Source organism: Punica granatum, chromosome 1, assembly GCF_007655135.1.
Source record: "Punica granatum isolate Tunisia-2019 chromosome 1, ASM765513v2, whole genome shotgun sequence".
In the NCBI taxonomy this organism is placed as follows: Eukaryota; Viridiplantae; Streptophyta; class Magnoliopsida; order Myrtales; family Lythraceae; genus Punica; species Punica granatum.
The window spans coordinates 2,148,707-2,170,870 of NC_045127.1; the positions used below are offsets into that span (position 1 = coordinate 2,148,707).

At 38.5% G+C, this 22,164-nt stretch overlaps 5 protein-coding genes across 5 annotated transcripts; 4 read left to right on the forward strand and 1 right to left on the reverse strand.

Moving 5' to 3' along the window:
- Positions 1 to 1,446: 1,446 nt before the first annotated feature.
- LOC116200037 (non-specific lipid-transfer protein 1-like) lies at positions 1,447 to 2,459 on the reverse strand. The gene is made up of 2 exons (XM_031530705.1): positions 2,012 to 2,459; positions 1,447 to 1,685 (listed from the first exon to the last, which is right to left on the reverse strand). Exons 1-2 carry the CDS (start codon positions 2,362 to 2,364, stop codon positions 1,676 to 1,678), a joined length of 363 nt encoding a protein of 120 aa, XP_031386565.1. The 5' UTR covers positions 2,365 to 2,459; the 3' UTR covers positions 1,447 to 1,675.
- Positions 2,460 to 7,677: 5,218 nt separating this feature from the next.
- LOC116200065 (non-specific lipid-transfer protein 1-like) lies at positions 7,678 to 8,498 on the forward strand. The gene is made up of 2 exons (XM_031530739.1): positions 7,678 to 8,111; positions 8,305 to 8,498. Exons 1-2 carry the CDS (start codon positions 7,759 to 7,761, stop codon positions 8,312 to 8,314), a joined length of 363 nt encoding a protein of 120 aa, XP_031386599.1. The 5' UTR covers positions 7,678 to 7,758; the 3' UTR covers positions 8,315 to 8,498.
- A 1,221-nt stretch (positions 8,499 to 9,719) lies between these two features.
- Positions 9,720 to 10,637, forward strand: LOC116200056 (non-specific lipid-transfer protein 1-like). Its single transcript, XM_031530727.1, has 2 exons — positions 9,720 to 10,162; positions 10,272 to 10,637. The coding sequence occupies exons 1-2, from the start codon at positions 9,804 to 9,806 to the stop codon at positions 10,279 to 10,281; spliced, it is 369 nt and encodes a 122-aa protein (XP_031386587.1). The 5' UTR covers positions 9,720 to 9,803; the 3' UTR covers positions 10,282 to 10,637.
- Positions 10,638 to 14,629: 3,992 nt separating this feature from the next.
- On the forward strand, positions 14,630 to 15,738 carry LOC116195974. The gene is made up of 2 exons (XM_031525451.1): positions 14,630 to 15,080; positions 15,172 to 15,738. The coding sequence occupies exons 1-2, from the start codon at positions 14,763 to 14,765 to the stop codon at positions 15,481 to 15,483; spliced, it is 630 nt and encodes a 209-aa protein (XP_031381311.1). The 5' UTR covers positions 14,630 to 14,762; the 3' UTR covers positions 15,484 to 15,738.
- A 2,759-nt stretch (positions 15,739 to 18,497) lies between these two features.
- On the forward strand, positions 18,498 to 22,154 carry LOC116195728 (probable serine/threonine-protein kinase PBL1). The gene is made up of 5 exons (XM_031525050.1): positions 18,498 to 18,700; positions 19,335 to 20,016; positions 20,249 to 20,506; positions 20,598 to 20,717; positions 21,054 to 22,154. Exons 2-5 carry the CDS (start codon positions 19,384 to 19,386, stop codon positions 21,693 to 21,695), a joined length of 1,653 nt encoding a protein of 550 aa, XP_031380910.1. The 5' UTR covers positions 18,498 to 18,700; positions 19,335 to 19,383; the 3' UTR covers positions 21,696 to 22,154.
- Positions 22,155 to 22,164: the final 10 nt, after the last annotated feature.

The window sequence follows — 22,164 nt, forward strand, 5'->3', positions numbered from 1 at the left end:
ATGACACTTGAATTGTCATAGAGCAGACACTTGTCGGTCGATTTTTTTCTGTTTAGTCATGTGCAATATTTGATGGAGTAACTTGAGAATATTATTTGACTTTTTATCGCCTTATCTTGTCAAGAAACGACTGTTACCCGTGAATTGGGGGAATTTTGTGTTTCATTTGTTAAAATTTAGGGATATTTGATCTTGTGCTAAAAAAAAAATTTAAATACTTGAAAAAGGGTGATAGAGTATATTGATAAGCATGCTTATCTATAATAAAAGATTTCAAGTTCGTCTCTTGCTAAGGCAACTTTTCTTCTCTTTTTATTTATCATTACCCCATCCTTCTACAAAATCCATTGCAATGAACCTTCTTTATCTTATGCGTAATTGAAAAAAGATATAGGAATACTCTCTAGTTGCAATCGTCTAAGAAGTTTTATTTATGTAAATATGCTAATTAAGCACCCGCGAGATGCCACATAAAAAAAATTATGAATTCTTGAAGTGAATGTTATTTTTTAATTTATGTAAAAATAATTTATTATTATATATTAGCTCATAAATTTTGTTATATATTAGCTTATTCAGTATTTATGATAACACTTTTATATTTGATGTATATTAAAAATCATTCGCATTAATACAATAGAAATATTTTAAAATATAAATAATGCGCTTACTAAAAAATATAATACTAACTATTACTTGTTCATATATACAGATTTACCATAGTTTACCGGTATATATAGCATCTTATCTTTCGATAATTATTGTACTATGTAAATATCTTGCTAAAGTGATCCTATTTTTGTATTCTTTTATTTTTCGGTAGGTATATTTTTCTATTCTTTTAGTTACTTCAGTGAGTTAACTAATTTATTAGATTAGATACACATATAGAAATTTTATATGTATTATTTGAGTACGGTAAAATGTAACACTTGAAAATCATGGTCTTTATATAATGATTTTCTTGTTAAGATAAATATTTCAAGATATTGAGACTTAAAAACCAAAATATCATTAACTGGCAGCGCAACATTTATTTTTATAATTTTTATGGTATAAGATACCTTCATTCTTCAAATTGATACATAGTAGGCAAGAATCGATTAAAAAAGGTTTGGAACGGCATATAAAATATTAATAATGGAGCTTTTACAAATTTTTCTCTTTCAAAAGTGAAGTAGAGCTGAACTAAAAAAATACTCAAGCCTCTATGGTATGCAAGAGGCAACATTTTCATAGTAAAAAATGAAAGAAAGCTAGAATCTAGTTATAATTTCCTAATTAAAAATGCATGTGATATTACTTATTTTGGGTTTTTTATTCTAAGTACGCCGAACAAATGATTGAGCTTGGATTTATTTCAGTTAATTTATGTTTCGTCCACTCATTTTTTGTGCCGGCACGACACGAAAGCACAATAAAATCATTTGAAGTACAGTAGAAACATAAGGAAAAAATAGCATAAAGCATAGATCATTATGTCATATTGATAATTATAATCGGTCGATGGTCACATGGGTAAGCAAAACAAAAACAGCGCTCTTCAAGTCTAGTGAAAGAGCACTCTGAACGAACAGAATCATCTTGCCATAACCCCTATTTTATTCAAAGGCCACATTCTCGTACGAACTTAGATATGCTGCTAAATTTTTTCCCTCCCATGCAGCATCCGGCTTCACTTGACTCTGCAAAACAAATTAAACATAGAAATCAAAATGAGGTCAACTGAAAATTGATTTGTTCTGCCTGAGTTCGCTAAAATTGTTTAAATCTTGGATAAATTAATATAGCTTCAAGGGAAGATCAATGACACTGGCGGCAGACAGTGGTAATGTTCGACGAAGGAACAACAATGATATATACAACGATCATCAATTTATGCAGTTTATATTGAAATTTACGTTCAAAATGATGTCATGCCAATGAAACTGACATGCTACGTGGTTGTGGTATATTTTGATGAGGCGAGTTTGAGTGCGTATTAAAATGCCAAATTAACTTGTGGGCAGACCTAGCGCAGTCAGTGGAAGGGCTGATCTTGTATGGGATGTTGACCCCGCACTTGGCCGGAAGACTAGCGACCAGGCCGTAATTGATACCGGAGATGCTGGTGGAAGCACTTTTCAGGCACTTGCAGGTGGCCTGGCGGTCGGGTGTGGTCCTGGCCATTCCATCGAGGGTCTTGATCCCGCTGCAGCAGGCTGGTGGAACCGCCCCGCCAGCGCTCCTAGCATACGGGATGCATGGAGCGAGAGAACTCGCCACCTGACCACACGTGACAGCGGCTTCGGTGGCAATGGGAGCGGCCACAAGTGCAACCGCGAACACGGCGCAGGCAAGCTTGAAGAGGCCGGAGCCAGTCATGATGTTCTTGATCAGTGAAACTTACTACCTTGGTGTGTGTAATCTATTGCGATTGGAAGGTAATTGGTGATCGGTAATTGTGTAAGCCAATGGTGCCCTGTGGGGGCTTTAAATATACGGAGAGGAGGAATCAGAATTGGACGCGTGGAGGTGCAGATGTGGCTGGTCGTTGGAATTCATTCAATGCCCCCCTTCCCCTTGCCCGCTTTTAATTTAAGTTTCATTTAATAGCCAAATGCCCTAAATCCAAATTTTCTCCACAAGTTTTGGCAAAAAGCAAAAGGACTTTCGGTGCAGGGAGTTTTGGTCAGTGTCTTCTTGGCACGTCCAACTTTATCGGTATTGTAGGTGTTGGGAATTCAATGATGGTATTTTGTAGTCAGAATCTATTGATATCCAAATAAGAATTAATTTCAATTAGCACAATAAGAATATACACCATATTCTAATCAAGGACGGATATCCAAATTCTAATTCATCGGTTGTATCTTATGGCATTGTATATGGCCAGCATACTAGCTGCGCATTGAACAATTTTTTTTTTTCCGGTGGGTCTGCGCATTGAACTTATTATTATCGCCTATTTGGTTTTTTTTTTATGCCCCTGCATTTAATTCTCTGGTACAAGCTTAGTTGAAGCCTTGAAGGGCATCGCGTGCGTGTCTCTAGTCTTTGAGTTTGTATATTGATAATGCCACGTGTGGCTATTGAGCGTTTTCATTATTTTCGGTATGCATTTTGGTATTAGGAATTCAGATAGTCCCGACTGACTAATTCAGTTTGAGTTAGTTCGGCCTATTAAGAGATAAATTTATTTTAATATGAATTAATTTTTTTTTATTTATAATATCCAAATCTGAAACCTTATTTAAAGATAATTAGCATCAAATCATCACTTAACTCAATCCATTTTAGTTTGTAACACTCATTAGTCAAACATATATATCAGGGTGATAATGGATGGAAGAAATGTCAGCATTTATGGTTCAAATCCAACACTCAACTAATTTTTTAAACCGCCTGATTAATATGGGGCAGGTGCACGCGTCCCCCTTTTTGTAGGCCTGCCCTTCCCTATGAAAGTTCCTACGTACGACCCCATTAACCTCTTCACATAAATACAAGAGCCTAAGGTTACATTTGGTTTCATAGTAGGATTTTAAAATCAGATTTTAATTTTGATTTTGAGTTGAATAAATGGGGTCCACCCTTTGACTTTGTATGAATTATGTTGTTTTGTCGTGGAAAAAATAGGTATAAATGGGGCTCACTCTTTGACTTTGTATGAGTTATTTTGTTTTGTAGTAGGTAGAATTAAGTTAGAATTGTGATTCTAAAATATTATCATAAAACCAAACAAGTCCTAATTAATTTAGTAGTTCAGGTGAATTCAAGACTCAAACGTACGTAAACGAAGGCCCTAGAGACATCATTAATTGTTGAACAGACATCATTTTCTCTTTAGCTAGCTCGGCCTTCCTGAGGCTTGCTGGCTTGATCGATCGTATATGCATGGTTGTGATCACATTAATTCTCAGTTGGATTTCGGCCATAAACATAGAAATTATGGACGAGAAAAGCTATCATGATCAAATGATCCAGCATACCATGCTTAAGGGAGTTCAAGAAAATCTAATGTCTTTTTTGGCGTGCGTCCTAATATCTGAAAGTTCAATAGGCCCCGATTAATCTAGTCGAGTCGGTCAGTCTACTAAGAGATAAAACTCTTCCAATGTGAATTTTTTCTATTAACAATACTCGAATCCCAGACTTTACTTAATGGAAACAAGTAGTGAATCGCTTGAATCAATTCACGTCGATTAAAATCTAATGTCTTTTGTCCTCGTGTGGCTGCGTGATGGCATGAATAATAGGGATTGCCATACAATAAAATGGGGTGACTAAGGAGGCTCTCTCTTCTAGAAGTTACAATATGCCATGTACACAGCCTATGTATATATGTAGCAAATCAATGATTCCGTCTAGTTTCTAATTCCGGCACCTATATATATATATATGTATGTATGTATGTATGTATGTATGTATGTTAGCATTTAAGTTTGAAATCTAACACTCAACTAATTCTCCGTACCGCCTGATTAATAATAGTATTGTTTCGGGTTGACTCAAGCGTTTTAACGCTTAATTCTCTTAAGTAAAGTATTGAATTCAAATGTTGTAAATGAAGAACATCCTTGATTGGGAAAGTTTCACCACTTATCAAACTCCCATGATCATCGATCATTAATTATTGAACAGACATTATGGCCAGCTCGGGCTTCCTAGGCTTGCTGGGTTTGTGCTCGTATGCATGGTGGAGGCCTCTACTGTGGCTGAGGCCGGCATAACGTGCGATCGGGTGAGCAGCGCTTTGTCTGGATGCACCCAATATGCTCGGGTCACCGGGCTGGGCCTGTGCCGCCAGCATGCTGCAATGGGATCAGGTCCCTCAATTCAGCGGCCAAGACCAACCCCGACCTCCGGGCTGCATGCCAGTGCCTGAAATCCATCGCTTCCAGCATCTCCAGGATCAACTACGGCCTGGTCGCTGGGGCCCCCGGGAATTGCGGTGTCGGCATCCCTTACAAGATCGCCCCTTCCACCAATTGTGACAAGTATGTGGTTTTCGCTCATTTCCTATATGCAAAATGCACCGTATCATCAATCACATGAATATCGGATTCACCGTATGAATTGTAAAGTCCATGTCGGATTTCAACAGTAAATGTATATATATCAAACATAATATTATGGACAAGAAAAGTTATCATGATTAGTTGACCCTTGCCATACATACGCAATTGTGGAAATTATACAGATCTGCTAGCAAATATGTCGTTTTTTTCTGTTTCATCTGGCGGCGTGAAGTGAAGAGATACCCCATGGAAGGAAGAAACCTATCAGAGGCGTGAATAATTATAAGGAGATGCCATATAATGATAAAATGGGAGTGACAAATTTGGAGGCTTCTCTTCTAGAAGTTACATGTTTTGTACACCCCATGCACATGTAATAAATCGATCATGTCCGTCGAGTTATCACAACAAACGATATATATATATATATATATATATGCAATATGCTAATCTGTTCTCTTCCAGCCGTTCAAAATTCCCGATTCTATGACTATTAGCTCAATCGATCTACCGTCGATGAAATTTCAAAACCACAGATATGTTACCGTCGCATGAGAGCTTATTATGAGCGAGACAATATACAATAATCGCTATTCACATTTATCCCCCGTAATGCCCTTGATTTCCATTGGGAAAAATTGGCCGAACAAAACTGTAAAATGGATTAATGAGAAGTTCATGAGAATGGTATAAATATGTAATTCATATAACTAATTATCAAATAATCACACGGCGTAAACGCTGGTGATCAATATTCATATTTTCACATTATATCGTCATGTTAAATGTCAACCTATAGATTTTAAGTTCTATTATTGCCGCGAACTATCCTGTGGCCATTTATTTAAATTTTTTTTCATTTTCTTATATTAGACCCTGCATGAATCTCCTTTGTAATTCAAAAAAAAAAGTTTTCCGGTTACTTCTTATCACCATTTTCACAAAATTATTTTCACACATATATATATATATATCCTTATCATAAGCCTAGCTATAAGAGTACCGTGTCTATAATGAAACAGACATTTACTAAAAAAATTTCGGTGGAGTATAATTTATTAGCTACATGATTCACTTGAATATTGAATATAAGCCTTACACGTGAAGAGTTCAAAAATTCACATTCAGCATTTATATTGCACAGGTAGTCACTGTACCTGCAGGATTTGGATATTGATGATCCGTCGGTGTGGCAATAGACTCTTCCCTTAATTTGTCACTGAGATCTCCTTTTCTTTCTCCATAGCTTAAATTGTATTCATGCAAGGGAAGGGTGCTTGAGGTACTGACACAAGCCCGTTGTCTCAAAATTAAGAGGTTTCGAATTCTATTCTCAATAGTGAGACTTCTGTATTTTTGTTTCGCTTTCTCTAGTCTTGAACTAGCCATATATTCCTTGTATAATCTACAGGAAAGAATTGTATATATGCAAAAATAAATTAAAATCATATCAGAAAGATATAATAATGTTTCGGACTAGCTAATTTGATTGCCGCCTACACTCATCAACAATGGGTGTAACAATGGCGCACGCTCTCACCTATTGATCTAGATGTCAAATTAAATACTTAGTGGAATTGGACTATCTGTGTCCCTTTATTAATTATTTAGAATTTTTTTTATTATACTCGATTTTAAACCTTTTTTGTAATCGAAAAAAATTACTCCCCATATTCCAACTAATTAATAGTATCTCCATGAATAAATGTATATACACGGTAATAATGGACCTGAAGTATATTGGCTTTATATGGTGTAATATTAAAAGGATTCTCCTCACTCCAAAAAAAACAAAACAAAGAAAAAATATTATTCTTTATTCACCCAAAAAAAAACTCTTCAGTGCTATCGACCAATTTCTTTCCGCCATCAGTGCTAATTCCTCCCCCCTTCTTTGAACTGGGCAAATTAAATGCCATTTTCCGCAGGAAAAAAAAGAAGAAGGAAGCATTGCTAGCAATCTCAACTGACAAGATCTTACAACTTCCCCTTCCAAGTTCGATATACTTTTTTTTTCTATTACAAACAAGCCCAAGTCCTAATATAATGAAAAGTCCATATATATTTTTAAGTGGACAAATGCTTTCGATTTGGTTGGGAGACAATTCTTACCGATGGCAAACTCTTTTTAAACTTGGCTAATTTAAGCATGATCTAATCACAGAAAATTTTGTATAATTTTGAAAAAAAACATGCCTTATACCTTTACCTAGAAATAATAATATTCTAGATTCGATTATATTCGTGTCCTTTTATTTCACATTCTATTTTCTTACTGCAAGATTTATTAGACTCTTTTTTAAGGAAAAAGAAAAGACATGTATAATATTTCTTTTAATGCAAATTCATATATAAATTGCTATGACTTTTTGCACGAATACTCACCTTTTTAATCAAGTAATACGTTTATTGCGATTACTAATACTCTTATTTTTATTCATTTATAATATTTGAATTCAAAATTTTATTTAAAAATAGTGTCGAATCACTTAAATTAATTCAAGTTGGTTGTTGCGGTCATTTCAATTAAACGCATCAACCTCAATGCCAGGGGAAGATCGAATAAATTGGCAATTAATAAGAGGAAATATAACACCCAACTAATTTGCCACGCCACCCCTCACACGTGTCCCTATTTTTATGGCCTTTCCAACACTATAAAGTGCCCCCGTCAGCCTCCACACCACACACGCTGATTAAGAGCTATTTTAGGTAAGAAGTTCACTAAATCCAAGAAATTAAGCACATAATATCAATCATGGCTAGCTCGGGCTTCCTTAGGCTTGCTGGGTTCGTGCTCGTATGCATGGCGGTGGCCTCTACTGTGGCTGAGGCCGGCATAACGTGCGGCCAGGTGAGCAGCTCCTTGGCCGGATGTATCCAATATGCCCGGGGCAACGGGGCTGGGCCTGTGCCGCAAGCATGCTGCAATGGGATCAGGTCCCTCAATTCAGCGGCCAAGACCACCCCCGACCGCCAGGCTGCATGCCGGTGCCTGAAATCCCTCGCTTCCAGCATCTCCGGGATCAACTACGGCCTGGTCGCAGGGGCCCCTGGGAAGTGCGGGGTCAGCATCCCTTATAAGATCGCCCCTTCTACCAACTGTGACAAGTACGTGTGGTTATTGTTTTTCGTACCCAATATTGAGCGTGAATATTCATAGATTAGTATGCATGCATCATGCATGTATATATGTCATTTTATTATACTATCTTGCAATATATATGGACTAAAGGTCTCTCGGATTTTTCCTCAAGCTTATAAAGAAAAATAACTAACATATATTTTCGGTTTCGTCCTGCAGCGTGAAGTGAGAGATACGTCTTGGGGCGTGGAAGAAAGAAATCTTCAGAGGCATGAATTATTATTATATGTATGAATTACCTAGCGAGAATGAAATAAAATGTGGTGACAACGTGGCTTCTTTTTAGGAAGTCATATGTTTTGTACACCTTTAATCACTATATATACGAACTGTATGCTATAATCATTTGTACCCTTGGGTGCCATATATGCACCTGGTGCTCTTCTAAGCTCTATAGGTTCCCCAAAAGTCACTCTTGAACCATTAAGCAGAAAATTTCAAATTAAAGGCCCAAAACTTATTGCAAATCATCTGTAGTGGATTAAATTCCAAGACGAGATAAGCAGAAGTACATGATATGACTCGCAAGTGCAAATGATATGTGCATTGATCCCATCGATGAGTCCTATAATCTCTTTAATGATCATCCATGTGATAAACTGGAAAGGTGATAACCTATTTATTTTTCACAAGATAAAACTCATGGACCTAGTTCAATAAAATAGAGATCTTAAGAACTAATAATATGGCACGATTAGTACATAATGAGTATCGAACATGAACTCCTAAGTCAAGAGTTGAAATAGTACGGCACAGTATTATACCCGCTTTGATAAAATATGAGTGTTGCTATGCTACGTCCCGATAATAAATGGGATTAATGATCCACAAAAACATGAATTTTGGCTTATTTTTCAATTTTGGAATGAATTTTATTTTTTGGCCAACTTAACACATTAAGCATATGTGTCATTTTCCATCCATATTGCTGACATGATGGAAACGGTGCTTACGTGAAAAACGATGTCATGCCACGTCAACAAAAGTTATTAAATATTTTTTTTTAAAAAAAAGATAGGCTTTGATCGGAGAAGGGTGGTGATCAGGATCAAAGCCTCACTCGTCGTAATCGAGAGAATTTTTATAGTTTTTTAATAAAGATATAACAACACTCATATTGTATCTAAAAGTACTCTTAATTCAAAATCTTAGTCACAATTGTATGAATTGCAATTTAATTATTCAATAGACACGGTGAAATTTTAATTTAAGAGAATTTAGCATTTTTAATAACGTATTTTCTTGCCGTGATAATCGAATGAAGCTCATCAAATCCGTTACCTTTGTCAGTAATAATCGAGGCCCGAGTGCAAAGACCAAAAGTACTGTTAAAGAATTGAAATTCAAACAACAGAAAGTGATTTTCAAACTACAACCACCGGGGCAGTAAAAAATTTATGAGAGGTCTATTTCCTCCGAATTTATTAAATCACAGAGCAGTAAATTGATGTTAAGACGCATGGCATTTAAGATCCTCGACCTAATACACGTCAGGGCAGTAAATCGTCCCAACGACCATATCCCAAATAATTTGGGGCAGCCATAACACCAAACTTTCTCTATAAATTGCCCTACGCTTGAGCACACATTTGCCCTATCACCCTCCACCTCGATCAATATTACACAAACACGTTTTGCCCTGTAGGAATCATACTAACATGGCCATCTCAGCAATAATCCCTAAGCTCGCCTGCATTGCCCTCATGTGGCTCGTGGTGGGCGCTCCCGACAGGGTGGAATCGGCAGTGACGTGCAACCAGGTGGTGAATTACCTGACTCCGTGCGTGAACTATGTGCTGAACGGGGGCATGGTACCCCAGCCGTGCTGTACCGGTGTCCGCACTCTGTATGCCGCGGCCAGTACCACCCAAGACCGCCAGGGCGTATGCAACTGCCTGAAGTCTGTTGTTAACGGGTCACCAATCTCAAGCTCCAGCACCAACAACGCGGCTAGCCTCCCCGGCAAGTGCGGTGTCAACCTGCCTTACAAGATCAGCCCTTCTACCGACTGCAAGAGGTATAATATCATGCTACGTATAGCTTGAAGTACTAGTTTTTGTATGTATGCATGTATGTATGTATAATAACACTCTACACTAACGTTGTTTTTGCTTTTAATGTGGCAGCGTGAAGTGAACTACATATGCAAATCCGACGGTTCTCTAAGCACAGTATAAGCGGCTAATAAGAGCGTGAAATTAACCTGAAGACGGACCACGGTGCTGTTTGACGCAGGCTCCGTGATCGTGATTGATGAATCTTGCGGCTAGTTTATTATTGTGTTCGATCCCTTAGGAATCAGTCGTACGTTTTAGGACTTCTTTTGTTCGTGTGTGAGGCATTAGTTACTATATATATATATATATGTGTGTGTGTTTTCCTTTTTGGGTTTCTCGCTCGTATCAAGAACCCTGTACTTGAAGGTTGTGCCTTTGTGGCTAATGCAGTAGATGTCGTTTTGAATTATTATTACGAACATCGATCTTTTCCTTCATCTGGAATCTGATTCCCGACAACTGAACAACTCACGGTAATTAGCATCGTGACATCCCATGTCTAATAATGTTTCTCAAAACAACACCCGGTCATATCATCTATATATATTTATTTAAAGTTGTATCCCTATTTATTATAGGGGAATATGATGTCATAAACGTAAGTATCTAAATAATATTCAAGATTAAAAATATACAACCTTGAAGAAAATAAGTACTCTCTTAATGATATATGTGCATGAATTAAATGCAAATTAAGAGTGACGCAAGAAATTAAGAATTATCAAATGTTATTAAATTAATTTAATAATCATTATTACCTTTATAGAAGTTAAATTAAATATATCCGTATACTAAAGCATTCGGCAAGTTTTTTTAATTAACCTAAATTTCTACACACGGGATAACCGGGACGTTAAATTTGGCTAAATTAAATCACTTGATTTCTTTAATTGGGTTGAACGAATTGATTAATAATTTGTAATCGTGTCGACAGTTCAAGAACTGTTAGTCATGCCCTTTTCAAAATTCACAATTCCAAAAGTACCGAGATGCGTACAACGTAATCTTGATTTTCATGCACACACATATTTACCGATTCAAGGGCATGATTACCGGTTCTTGTTCTGCCGTGACCCTAGCGTAGGTTTGTGTTTAGAACGGGTTAAAACATGAAAAACATATTAATCTCAAACTCGGTTTAAATCAAACATGGGCAATAGTCAATTAGAGGGTTAGGTTTTTTTGGGTTTTAGGTGAAAATACTTTTAATCTGTAAAAGTCATATTGTCACGATACAGAATAATCTAAAAACAACCCACACATTCGAGACTTGACTATGGACATCACGTCTGTCGGGTCCGTTAAAATAATGCCAAATGCTACATACCCTATCCATCATCCTGTTTGTTTGTTTTAGGGTAGGATTTGTATGTCAAGATACCCCGGATAATAATTGATTAACTCACGTAAATTCCACGATAACAAAATCTTATTGTTTGTTTATTTGCGCTTACTTGTTACATTTTTACATTTATTTGTTATGCGGGTCGAGCTCGATCCTTTAGGATACGATTCACTGGGTTCAATGCCCATAACCTTCGATCACGGGGTCCAATGCCCCCATACACTGAGTGCGCATTTAATTTAATTTTCGGTCTTTTCCAAAATATACAGTGAGCATGAGTGAAATCATTGCCGAATGCGAACCGACCGGAATTTAGTCATTGTAACATGTCTTTTATTTATTTGAGAGAACAATGTAAGGTTTTATATTATACATACATTTATGTAAAATCCCGGTCGGAGAGTAGATGGTCAGAGTGCTTCTTCGAATTTACGGTGTCAAAACGCATAAGATGAGTGGAACTTAATTAAGCGATAATTAAATTAAAATGGCAAGTCTAGACAAGGTATAGTACCGAAAGGGCGTGTAGGATATAGGCCCACACGTGATAGAACCCCCGAATTCGGAATTTTCGGTTCCGTACAGACCATTGCCTTAGCATTTTAGGTGTACCCCGTACCCCTAGACCTGGGTAATTTGTCGGCCCTCGACCTTCGGGTCGTAAAATGGCAAGTGGCGACTCTTCTCACGTGTGTCCGTCGCGCATCCCCGGGAAGGTGGACACTCCCAAGCCGCGTTGCATTTAGGCGTGCGCATGCGTGCCCCGACGAGACGAAATTCGGGTGCGCACATATATATATAGATATCCATATTAATAATTGTCTTAATATCAAATATTTCGTAATAAATTCTTTATAAAATCCGTGTAATGCAAGGGTTCAATAGCCTAGTCCTCTATATTTCTTGAAACACGTCCTTAATCTATCAACGAGAACTCGATCGAAAAAGAGAACGAACACTAGCGATGGGCTTGGGGTCTCGGCCCAGTTAATGACACTCTGCCTTTGATACTATAGAATGCCCAATGAGCAAAAATAAGCCCACGAAAGCCTCAAGGATCAACCATGGCCCAGTCTCCTAACTGACGTTCACGCACACCTTATCGCACAGAATCATAAAATGGTATTAACTTTCTGACCCAAAAAAAAAAAAGGTATTAATTTTCTGACCAATATGGAAAATCAGTGTAACCGTTCAACTTATTTATGGATAGATAATTCTCCGTGTCATTTGAGGAAATTGCTCTGAATTGATACGCGTGTATATTTCAAGCAAAAAAAGAAAAGAAAGAAAGAAAGAAAAGATGCGTGTGTATATTTTTAACTTTTTTTGGTAAACAAAATTACGAGTTATTATATTGTATTGCTGAGATTAATTCTCTCTCAAGTTCTTCTTGGATATGGCAACGAACAACTCAATAATACAATGTGCTATTTTATTTGGGAACCCTAAAGATAATTATTACTTATTTGATCAGAATATCCATATTTCTGAGTTAGGACATAATTTATCCAAGAAAAAAAAAAGTAACAACATAATTTAGTTTTTTTTTATCGAGATGCATCATACGTTCAGAAGCTCCATGATTTTGATTTTTGACTAGTACAGATTCGTAAAATTCCACCGGACTTATATTGATTTGGACTCATCTTTATCTCAAAAACTCAAACTATTAAGTTGTGAGACCCAATTCTATATAAACCATTCTATTTTCTTTTAATCCCTCCAGTGTGGGATTATCCTTTTTTCCGTTTGACCTTTTATATTATCAGCACCCGCCCTCACGTGGTACCATATGATCTTTCTCACTCTTTACCTACACATATCGCGTGAACCTTTTAACTACCAGCCTTGAATAACTTATCTCGAGCTGATCTCTCATTTCTTCCAAACTCGGGCCTTAACTATCTTAAGGTGGGCTTCCTCTTCTACTCTCGGGCAAGGGGAGTCAACTACTACAAGTCGGGCTTTCACTTCATGACTCAAACTTCACTGCCATGGTGTGGGCTCTAATACCATATAAAATTTCACCAGATTTACATCAATTCCAACTCATCTTCAACTAAAAAACTCGAGCTATTAAATTGTGAAACCCAATTCCATATAAACCATTTTATTTTCTCTTAATGCCTCCGGTGTGGGATTATCTTTTTCCCTTTCGATTTTTTTATATTGCCAACAAGGTTCGAGTAAGATCGATCTATTAAGATGTTAAACTCTTTCAATCGTGAATTTTCTTTATTCACAAGAGTCGACCATGCGATGTTATTCAAGGGCATGAAGTAGCTGAATCAATCCACATGGTAAAACATAATATACTTCAATGAATATAAAAAATGGTTAACAACAAAAATAGTATAAATTTTTTACATTTTAACAATTCTAACACATTTTTTTTTGTTAACTTAAAAATGCACAATCTTTCAATTTAATAACAATTCTAGCACGGAGTAAATTTTTTCGTTAATTTGGATGAAAATTATTGACGTTTAGGTTGAGTAAGACCCATCATATTTTTTTTTGATATAAAATTATTTCAAAAAAACTAAAAAGAAATTAAAAAAAAAGAAAGCAAAATAGGGGAGGATGGACGGTTGCCGGAATCGAGGCCTCCACCCAGTGTAATCGAGAGAACCCATAGCTCATCCTCTCGTTTTTGTAAATTTCTTCTTTTTTTTTTTCAGAAATAATTTTATTATTAAAAAATATAATGGTCCCATTAGACCTACACATCATCAATTTATGTCCAAATTAATGAAAAATTTGATGTCGCATTAGAGTTGTTATCAAATTAAATTTTTTTTATATTTTTAGATGAAGAAAAAAAGTTCGTTTTATAATTGTTAAAATATAAAAAAGTTTGCATCTTTTTTTGTTATTAACCCTAAAAAAAATAAAATTATCATGCCAAAGGAGAAAAATGGATTAATGTATTGTGAATTAAGAAAATTAAATCGGGAAAATTTTATAAATTAGTGGATCATTTTTTTATTTTTATTTTTTGGATAGGGGTGGGCCGATCTAAATTAGTGTGCAGACTCTACAGAGTTCGCACCGAAAAAGGAGCAAAAAGGGAAAAGGTAAAAGAAAAAGAAAGAGGAAAAAGTGAAGGCCACTGCCACTCCTATTAGCCCAAAGCAACGGCTACTCGAGAGCTCAAAGGGAGCGACCTGAGGCTGAAGAGACCTCCGCGGCGCGGCCGGCTGCTGCTATCAATGGGAGCAGAGGACGAGAATCAGCAATGGAAAATCAACGTCCACGCGAAGTCCCGGAGCTTCAGTCTCCGGATTAGAGCCACGGGAACTCCCCCAGTCTCCTCGAAGCGACAAGATCTCTCCGCCGTCCTTAGGCTCCGGGGCTTCATCCTCAAGGTCAAGTCAGCCTCAGCTCCGAGCCACCGCCACCGCCACCGCGGAATCCTCAAATCCATGTTCCGCAGATTCGTAGAGAGGATTCGGCGGCCTCCACCACTTGCTGCTACTGCTGCTGTGCCCGTGACTTCACCGAGTCGGCTCAAGCAACTCGCTCGTCAGGTACGTGAAGATCTGCACCGTGCCCGTAATTCTCGATCAGACTGTTATCGACTGCCAACTGGATTGAGTTTTAATTGGTGTTTGCTCGCAGGAGCCAGTCGGGATCGGGTTTGTCTTCCTGGCTGTCTTCATTCTCGGTCCGGTTGCCGGAATCGGTCTGAGAGAAACCATCGCCGATGGTACATTCGTTCCGGTAACCCTGGCTTTGCTATCATCAGCATCATTATCATTACCGTTAATCAAGAGCAACGTGATGGGAAGGTCCAAGAACAATACGCTGCTGATTCTTTCCATTGTCTTCTTCATCCTGGGCTCTGCTTTCTTGAATGTGGGAAAGCAATGGAATTTCATCGAGAGCTATGTCGCAGGATATCTCCGGAAGGTTTGGAAGTTCGCTCTTTGATCAGCAATGAAGGAAATAGACGAGAATTTTAATTTTATGGACAGGGTTTTCTGTTCTGTTTTATCTACTTCCCCGACAAGATGGAAATGATTTTTCTTTCTTCTTTTTTTTTTCCTCACGACAAATAAGGATTTGGTCATTTGAATTATGAAATGATCGCTGATCCAACATCTTCAGTCTATTTAATGGCCCGATTGTAAGTGACCATAGTAATGTACAAGAGATCGCGAATCAGATCAACTTGGCAAAAAACCATTCCGATGATCTCCTCCTCATCAGCCAACTTTTGGTCTACCTATTTCTCCCAGATGGACCGGCTCGAAAAACCGCTGAGCTCATGCTGCAGAAGGTACAGCTCCACCATGGGGCTTGAATTCGGACAGCAACTTGAGCCACCCCGCTCAGGAGAAGAATTAAAATTGTTCAGTGGATGGAATAGGATACAGTAGCAGGGCCACGGTTGCCCGTAGTGTGGCAGTGCATCTCGATCAGGATCAAGCCAGGAAGCACTGAGGCTTGTGGGATGCGGCTTCCATGTGACTTCTTGCCCAGTACGATAAGATATCGATGGTCTGAGGTCATACTTTGTATGCATATTTTGTATGGTCGATTCCATTCTTTGCCATTCACTTGTATTAAACCTGGCCCAATAAGAAGGAAGGCCATCCACTTCCAGGGGAGTGATCCATTCTGTCATGCTATTATGGCTGCAATGGAAGAGATGGGCCTCGTGATGGGTTGGAAGTCCGATTTATACTCCAACGTTGGATAAGCTCAGTTTGGTGCCTAGTCCCTAATACAATTGGGCTGATTTTGATCAGGTTCGGCCCAACGAGTAAATCTCCTTGAGGCCAGGAATGATGCGATTCAATGGTACGGGCAAGTGATCTTGCAGCAAAAAAGATCATGTATAATGATAGTCCAGTTAGGAAAAATGCGTTTGATTTTGGAGTTAAAGTAACTTTAATTTTAATTTTGATTGTGAAAAAGGACAAATGAGATGGTATTATAAATTGGACTTGAGAAACGTGTGTTTTTGTTGTGTAGTGTGTAGAGTTAAAATCAAAATCATGATTCTAAAATCAAACGCTCAATCCAAACGCAGCCCAAAATGCGGAGGTAGGATCAATAGATCAGCTCGCTCGGAACTTGGCAACCTACTCGGGTTTAGACCTGCCAATTGTCATCGAAGCGCAGGCCATCGCCGTAGACCGGACTTCCGCACCAGTGGTGGTGTGATGGATATTGGATTAAGGCTTATTATGAGCGTTAAGAAATTTTTTTTTTTTTAAAATGAGCCTTAAGTTGATCTGACAATCGAAGAGGAGTCTATTGCTTTGATGAATGGATGGAATCAATTCATTCAAATAGACTTAAAAGGCCGGAATGGTGGGGCCGGAGCGGACCCACAGGCGAGGCGAAATGATGCGAGACTTCTCACGCAGAGGAGGGCGCGTGGATGCTACCCCACTCATTAGATTTTGACAACCTGTCCCCGTCGGTGGGGCCAGCCGTAGTTTGAGGGTAAGATGGATATGGGCCGTCGAGGGGGATCGGACGGACGAGGATCAGAGTCAAAGCCACATCATGACAGGTCTCTTTGACCACACGGGAATTGTGATATAAAATAATTTGGTTTTCTAAACCTTTGACTGGATTGTCACTTCAAACGAGGCCCTTCGTTGAATATTGAGGCTGACGTCCGAATTACCATAATGCCCATCAACCGATTTAAGGCATTTTGCCTAGAATGACTATTTTGTCCTCGACAAATAGTCCTGCGTTTGGAAAGGCGCATTTTCCCTTTTAACCCTTACCTACAAAAAGAAGACTTTACTACCAACGAAAGTGTTGATTAAATAGTTAGCAACTCACTCTCGTAAGGAGGAGAATACAAGTTCGAATTTCGGGAAGTGCACTTGTTGAGAGAGAGAATAACCTTTAATGCTCGATACCCCAATTGGATTAGTCAGACTCTATTGGGCTATAAATATCAAGGTACACATCTAAAAAAAAAGACTTTACTTGAATTCTTCTGAGCAAAATATTAGATTATAATTTTTTCATAATGATGTAGTGATAAAAAATTAATAAAATTATGTCACTATATAAATTCATCAAATGCTCATATAATAAAAAAAAATCGATACATATATTATCAAAAATTGACGAAAACATATGTGGGCTAAATCCAATTTTTAAAAATTGGAAATACATGAAAGTAATAGAGTCTTATGATAATACTCAAGAGTATTTCTATACAATTTGCCCTTTCCTTATTGTTCATTGGAATATTAAAATAATTTTTCCATTAAATTCCACGTGAATTTTTAATTATTCGATCATCGATATATTTATTAAGAAATCTCCTGATGCATTTAGTTTGTTGTTTCTCAAATTTGTTGTCGTTATTGCTTGAATAAAGTCACATCCCCTTTTTTGTCGTTTCTAATTTGTGCGTTACATTTATGGACTCTAACGTATATTGAGTTTGGACAAATTAACTGAAAGATAAGAAAACGGGTGGAAAAGGAGAAGATGCGGAGAAGAACTCTAGTTGAATAAGTACGAATTAAAATTAAATGTTGCATTTTCTTCATCGCATGTCGAACATGCCCGAAGACCGAAGTAAGGAGCAAATGCCCGGAGGGCATTGAGCCTAAGAAACACTCTTTTTTTTTTTTTTTTTTTTTGTAAATTGTATCATATGGTACTGTATATCTTGGTAAGGGTAGAATCCATCCTGGGGGCAAAACCGTCCACAGAGAATGAGATTGGCCATTTATGCTGTTAGAAAACAGAAAGGATAAACAGAGGAGAAAGAAATGGAAAAGGGAAATTAATAATTAATAATTAATAATGAAATCAGAGATGTTGTGAACAATTTTAATCTAAGTAAATTATTAAAAAAGAAAATCTGGTATTCTTTGGTAGGTTTGACCACTGCTCATTGGGCTCTCTCTCTCTCTCTACAAAAATTTATAATATTCCTTTGCCATCATTTGTCTTCTCTCTTCACCTTTTCTTCTTTCCATTTTCAAAGTGAATTCATTCCCTTTCTCTCTCTCTCTCCATCACACAAAACACAATTACACTGACCCTTCTTCATCCTTTCCCCATTCTCGCCTCCTTTGACTGCCCTCGCCAGAAATCGCCAGCCCCCGGAGTCCCCAATTTCAGCTCCGCCCCCAGCTCCAACAATCGGGAAAGCACACAGGTCTCGCTGATGCCCGCTCTCTTTTGATTATCAGTTCATGGGGGTCCCTATGTTTAGATGGATCTGTTGGGGTTGCATGACTTTGACGATTGAGTCCATTGATCGTCTAAATGTTGGAGCTTTTAACCTCTAGATCCGCTTGATGAGCCCATTTCTTGTTTTAAGCATGTTCCGATGATTGTCCGTACAAGTTATAAGCTTTGACGATGCTGCTTTCGTGAATAGCTTATGAGCTGGATAGTTAGCTCTCTAGATGGGTAATTAGGATATTGGTGGCATTCAGGCAATATGGGAAATATTCAAGGGGTCTGATTCTATTTTATTGTTATATTCTTGGCAATCATGTCTCACAGATTGTTTTTGTATTTCTTGGTTGAATATTTCTCTCCATTATTGCCGGCATGAGAAATTAGTAGACGATTAGCTTGCTAAATTGGTACGTGAATATTTGGTAGCAATGATTTATTGGTGAACTATGGTCTTTTCTTAGTATTTCATTTTGGGCGCAGTCCGGTTGAACTTTCAGCAACTTAGATTTGTCAATTCCCAGTTGGCAGTTTATTCTTCTAACTCGAAGGAATCTCCGAATTTGAGATTTTAATATAATATTCGTGTTTACTTTTCTTCTATACAGAGAAATAAAGGCACCATCCTGTTCAAGGTTTCTGGGCTTCAATTACAACATGGGTTGTTTCCCTGTATTGAAGAGTAAGAAGAAGAAATCCGAGCACACGACCTACTTCAAGCCCAATAATAAAGATCATAAAGACCACCCACCTGCCGCGCTACCAGAACCCCAGATACGAGCCCGGTCGCTCCAATCAGCCCCGCCTAGTTTCAAGACCCGAGTGAAGCCTGTTCAGACAGTTTATAAAGTAACCAACAATAGGATGCGCGCACTCTCTGCACCCTCAGCCCTTGATGCAGCGGAACAGGATGCCCTGTCCTCAGTAGAATATGACGAGACTGAGGATTCGAGGTATCGTGTTTCTATCAGGGAACAGCAGCAGCAATCTCCACAACCTCTCCCTCTTCCATCACCACAGAGCACTGCAACCCTGAAGCCTGCCGGAAGCTTCAAATCTGTTTCCAGCAGTGGTTCTCTGTATACCTCAGGGCCTCTGCCTTTGCCCCCTTCTGGGACGCTTCGCAATTTCTCGTACGATGAAATTTCGGCCGCTTGTCATAATTTCTCTTCAGATCGGTGCATCTCCGAAGGCCTTTCGTTCGTGATGTATAATGCTTCGTTTGGGGATGATGCTTCAGGTTCAAAAAAGTTTGAAGCAACAGTTACTCGTCTTCAAACTTCTCACCAGGTACCCAATTGATGTTTCTCATCTGTGCTATGAGTTGAATTCAATGCCCAATATTTTCATTTTTCTATTTAGGCTTTCAGAGAATTAAGTCAGATATCCATGTTCGTATTAATTAACACTTATTGGTACCTGCAATCATACATTAATAAATTGCCTTTCATGTCCTCTGAAATATTGTTTGATGACCACCAAATGATGAATTTCTTACTATATGATTCTGCTTGTCTATCAGAGCATAAAGGAATTGTTAAATGATGCGAACACCCTCGCATCGTTGCAGCACCCAAATCTCTGTAAGCTTCTTGGTTACCATGCACGTGAGGGTTCAGAGCAGAGAGCTTTAGTCTACGAGAGGCTCTACCATGGAAGTTTGGACCGTCTACTCCATGGGAGGTCTGATGGGCCTCCAATTGATTGGAACACCCGAGTGAAGATTGCCTTGTGTGCAGCTCAAGGCCTAACTTTCTTGCACGAAGAGGGCCCATTCCAGGTAATGACCTCATTTAAATAAATTAATGTTCCACATGAGTTCTTTGTTCTAAGTCCATATTGGGTTATTGAAAGTGCCATTCCATCAACAGGCGATGTACAATGAATTTTCCACCGCTAACATACAAATCGACAAGGACTTTAGTGCAAAGCTTTCAGGATATGGTTGCGGGGGCCACATTCCTGATGCTGACATCTCAAATAGCTCCATGGTATGCACTTCGATTTGCTGCATATTCTGCAATTATCATCTCTCGGTAATTTGACTCTGATTAGTTTTGAATTAATGATTTAGTTTGTTGCCTTAAATTGCTTGTAATTTCTAGTTGTCCCAATAAGTTTGTAATAAACCCAAGCTCTCATGGTTTCAATCTTATGAAGTGTAGCATGGCACTTCTTACCTTTTATCTCTTATGTTTCCTAAGGCAAATGATATTTGAAAATTGTCGGTTTCCAGAAGCAGTTGCACATTGCTATTCAATCCGTCTTTTTTCTTCTGGTTATTTGTTATTCATTTTTCTTTTTTTTTTTTATGTGTTGTACTTCAGGCTTTGGGTAACCTCTCGGTGGAGACGCTTGAGAGAGGACTACTCACCCCAAAGAGCAACGTCTGGAGCTTCGGAATCGTCCTTCTCGAGCTCCTCACGGGCCGAAAAAATCTCGACAGTCGTCATCCAAAGGAGGAACGAAATCTTGTCAAGTGGAGCCGACCATTTTTGGCTGATGACTGTCGATTAACTCTCATAATGGACCCACAGCTCAAGGGTCGGTTCCCCGCTAAGGCAGCCCGAACAGTTGCAGACATGGCCCAGAAGTGCCTCCAGAAGGACCCATCGGAGCGGCCCACGATGAGGACCATTGTAAACCACCTCAAGATCATACAGGATATGAAGTATTCGTGTCGATTCCCTCTTCAAGAGCCCGCAGCAATCACGGGGAAGCAAATGTTGAGATCCCCGAGTCTCAATGGGATCATGACCCCCGCCCCGAGGTTGAATTTCTCACCTTCCCCACCCTCACGGGCACTGCCCTCAATCTCTCCAAAGAGACTGCCCGGGCCTACCCTTCCCATGTCTCTTCCTCCCTGTGCGTGCTCCTCAACCCTCTCCATGGAGGAGCTCGGTCTTCAAGAGAGCCGTAAGTCATCATCATCATCGGCTCTCAGGAGAGCTAGTGTTGAAGGTTTTTGAGATTGTTGATAGAGGTTCAGCGCTTTTCAGTTTCTTTTTTTTTCCTTTTTCCTTGTTTCCAATTCTTGGCGGGTATTTGTGGCTCGTATAGAAGATGAAGATGTGGTTTTTCACTCCACCTTCCTCGGTTCATCCCTCTCCGATGATATGATGAAGATAATGATGATGATGGTGAAAGGGGCAGAGAGTGAATGATGGTTTTGTAGATAAGAGTGCTGATTCCTTATCAGTTGGTTCTTTTTTTCGATTTTATAATATTACTATAGGAAGAATGCCCATTTACAAGAGTGTTCATGGCCTTGTTCTCTCCATTGCCCCTATATTGTATGTATATATTACTAGTTTGGTATAATATATAGTAGGGCAGTAGGAATAAGACTCTTTCCTTTGTTCAAGTACAGTGGTAACTGGCAACTGCCCTTTATCGATTGGTCGCGAGCCATATTCCTTCTGTTTACATTATCAAGAA

Excerpts from the sequence above, each read along its gene's own strand:
- LOC116200037 (XM_031530705.1), bottom strand. The coding sequence starts at position 2,364 with ATGACTGGCTCCGGCCTCTTCAAGCTTGCCTGCGCCGTGTTCGCGGTT.
- LOC116200065 (XM_031530739.1), top strand. The coding sequence starts at position 7,759 with ATGGCTAGCTCGGGCTTCCTTAGGCTTGCTGGGTTCGTGCTCGTATGC.
- LOC116200056 (XM_031530727.1), top strand. The coding sequence starts at position 9,804 with ATGGCCATCTCAGCAATAATCCCTAAGCTCGCCTGCATTGCCCTCATG.
- LOC116195974 (XM_031525451.1), top strand. The coding sequence starts at position 14,763 with ATGGGAGCAGAGGACGAGAATCAGCAATGGAAAATCAACGTCCACGCG. Across the intron at positions 15,081-15,171 it reads TCAAGCAACTCGCTCGTCAG|GAGCCAGTCGGGATCGGGTT; the intron begins GTACGTGAAGAT and ends GTTTGCTCGCAG.
- LOC116195728 (XM_031525050.1), top strand. The coding sequence starts at position 19,384 with ATGGGTTGTTTCCCTGTATTGAAGAGTAAGAAGAAGAAATCCGAGCAC. Across the intron at positions 20,017-20,248 it reads GTCTTCAAACTTCTCACCAG|AGCATAAAGGAATTGTTAAA; the intron begins GTACCCAATTGA and ends CTTGTCTATCAG. Across the intron at positions 20,718-21,053 it reads ACATCTCAAATAGCTCCATG|GCTTTGGGTAACCTCTCGGT; the intron begins GTATGCACTTCG and ends GTTGTACTTCAG.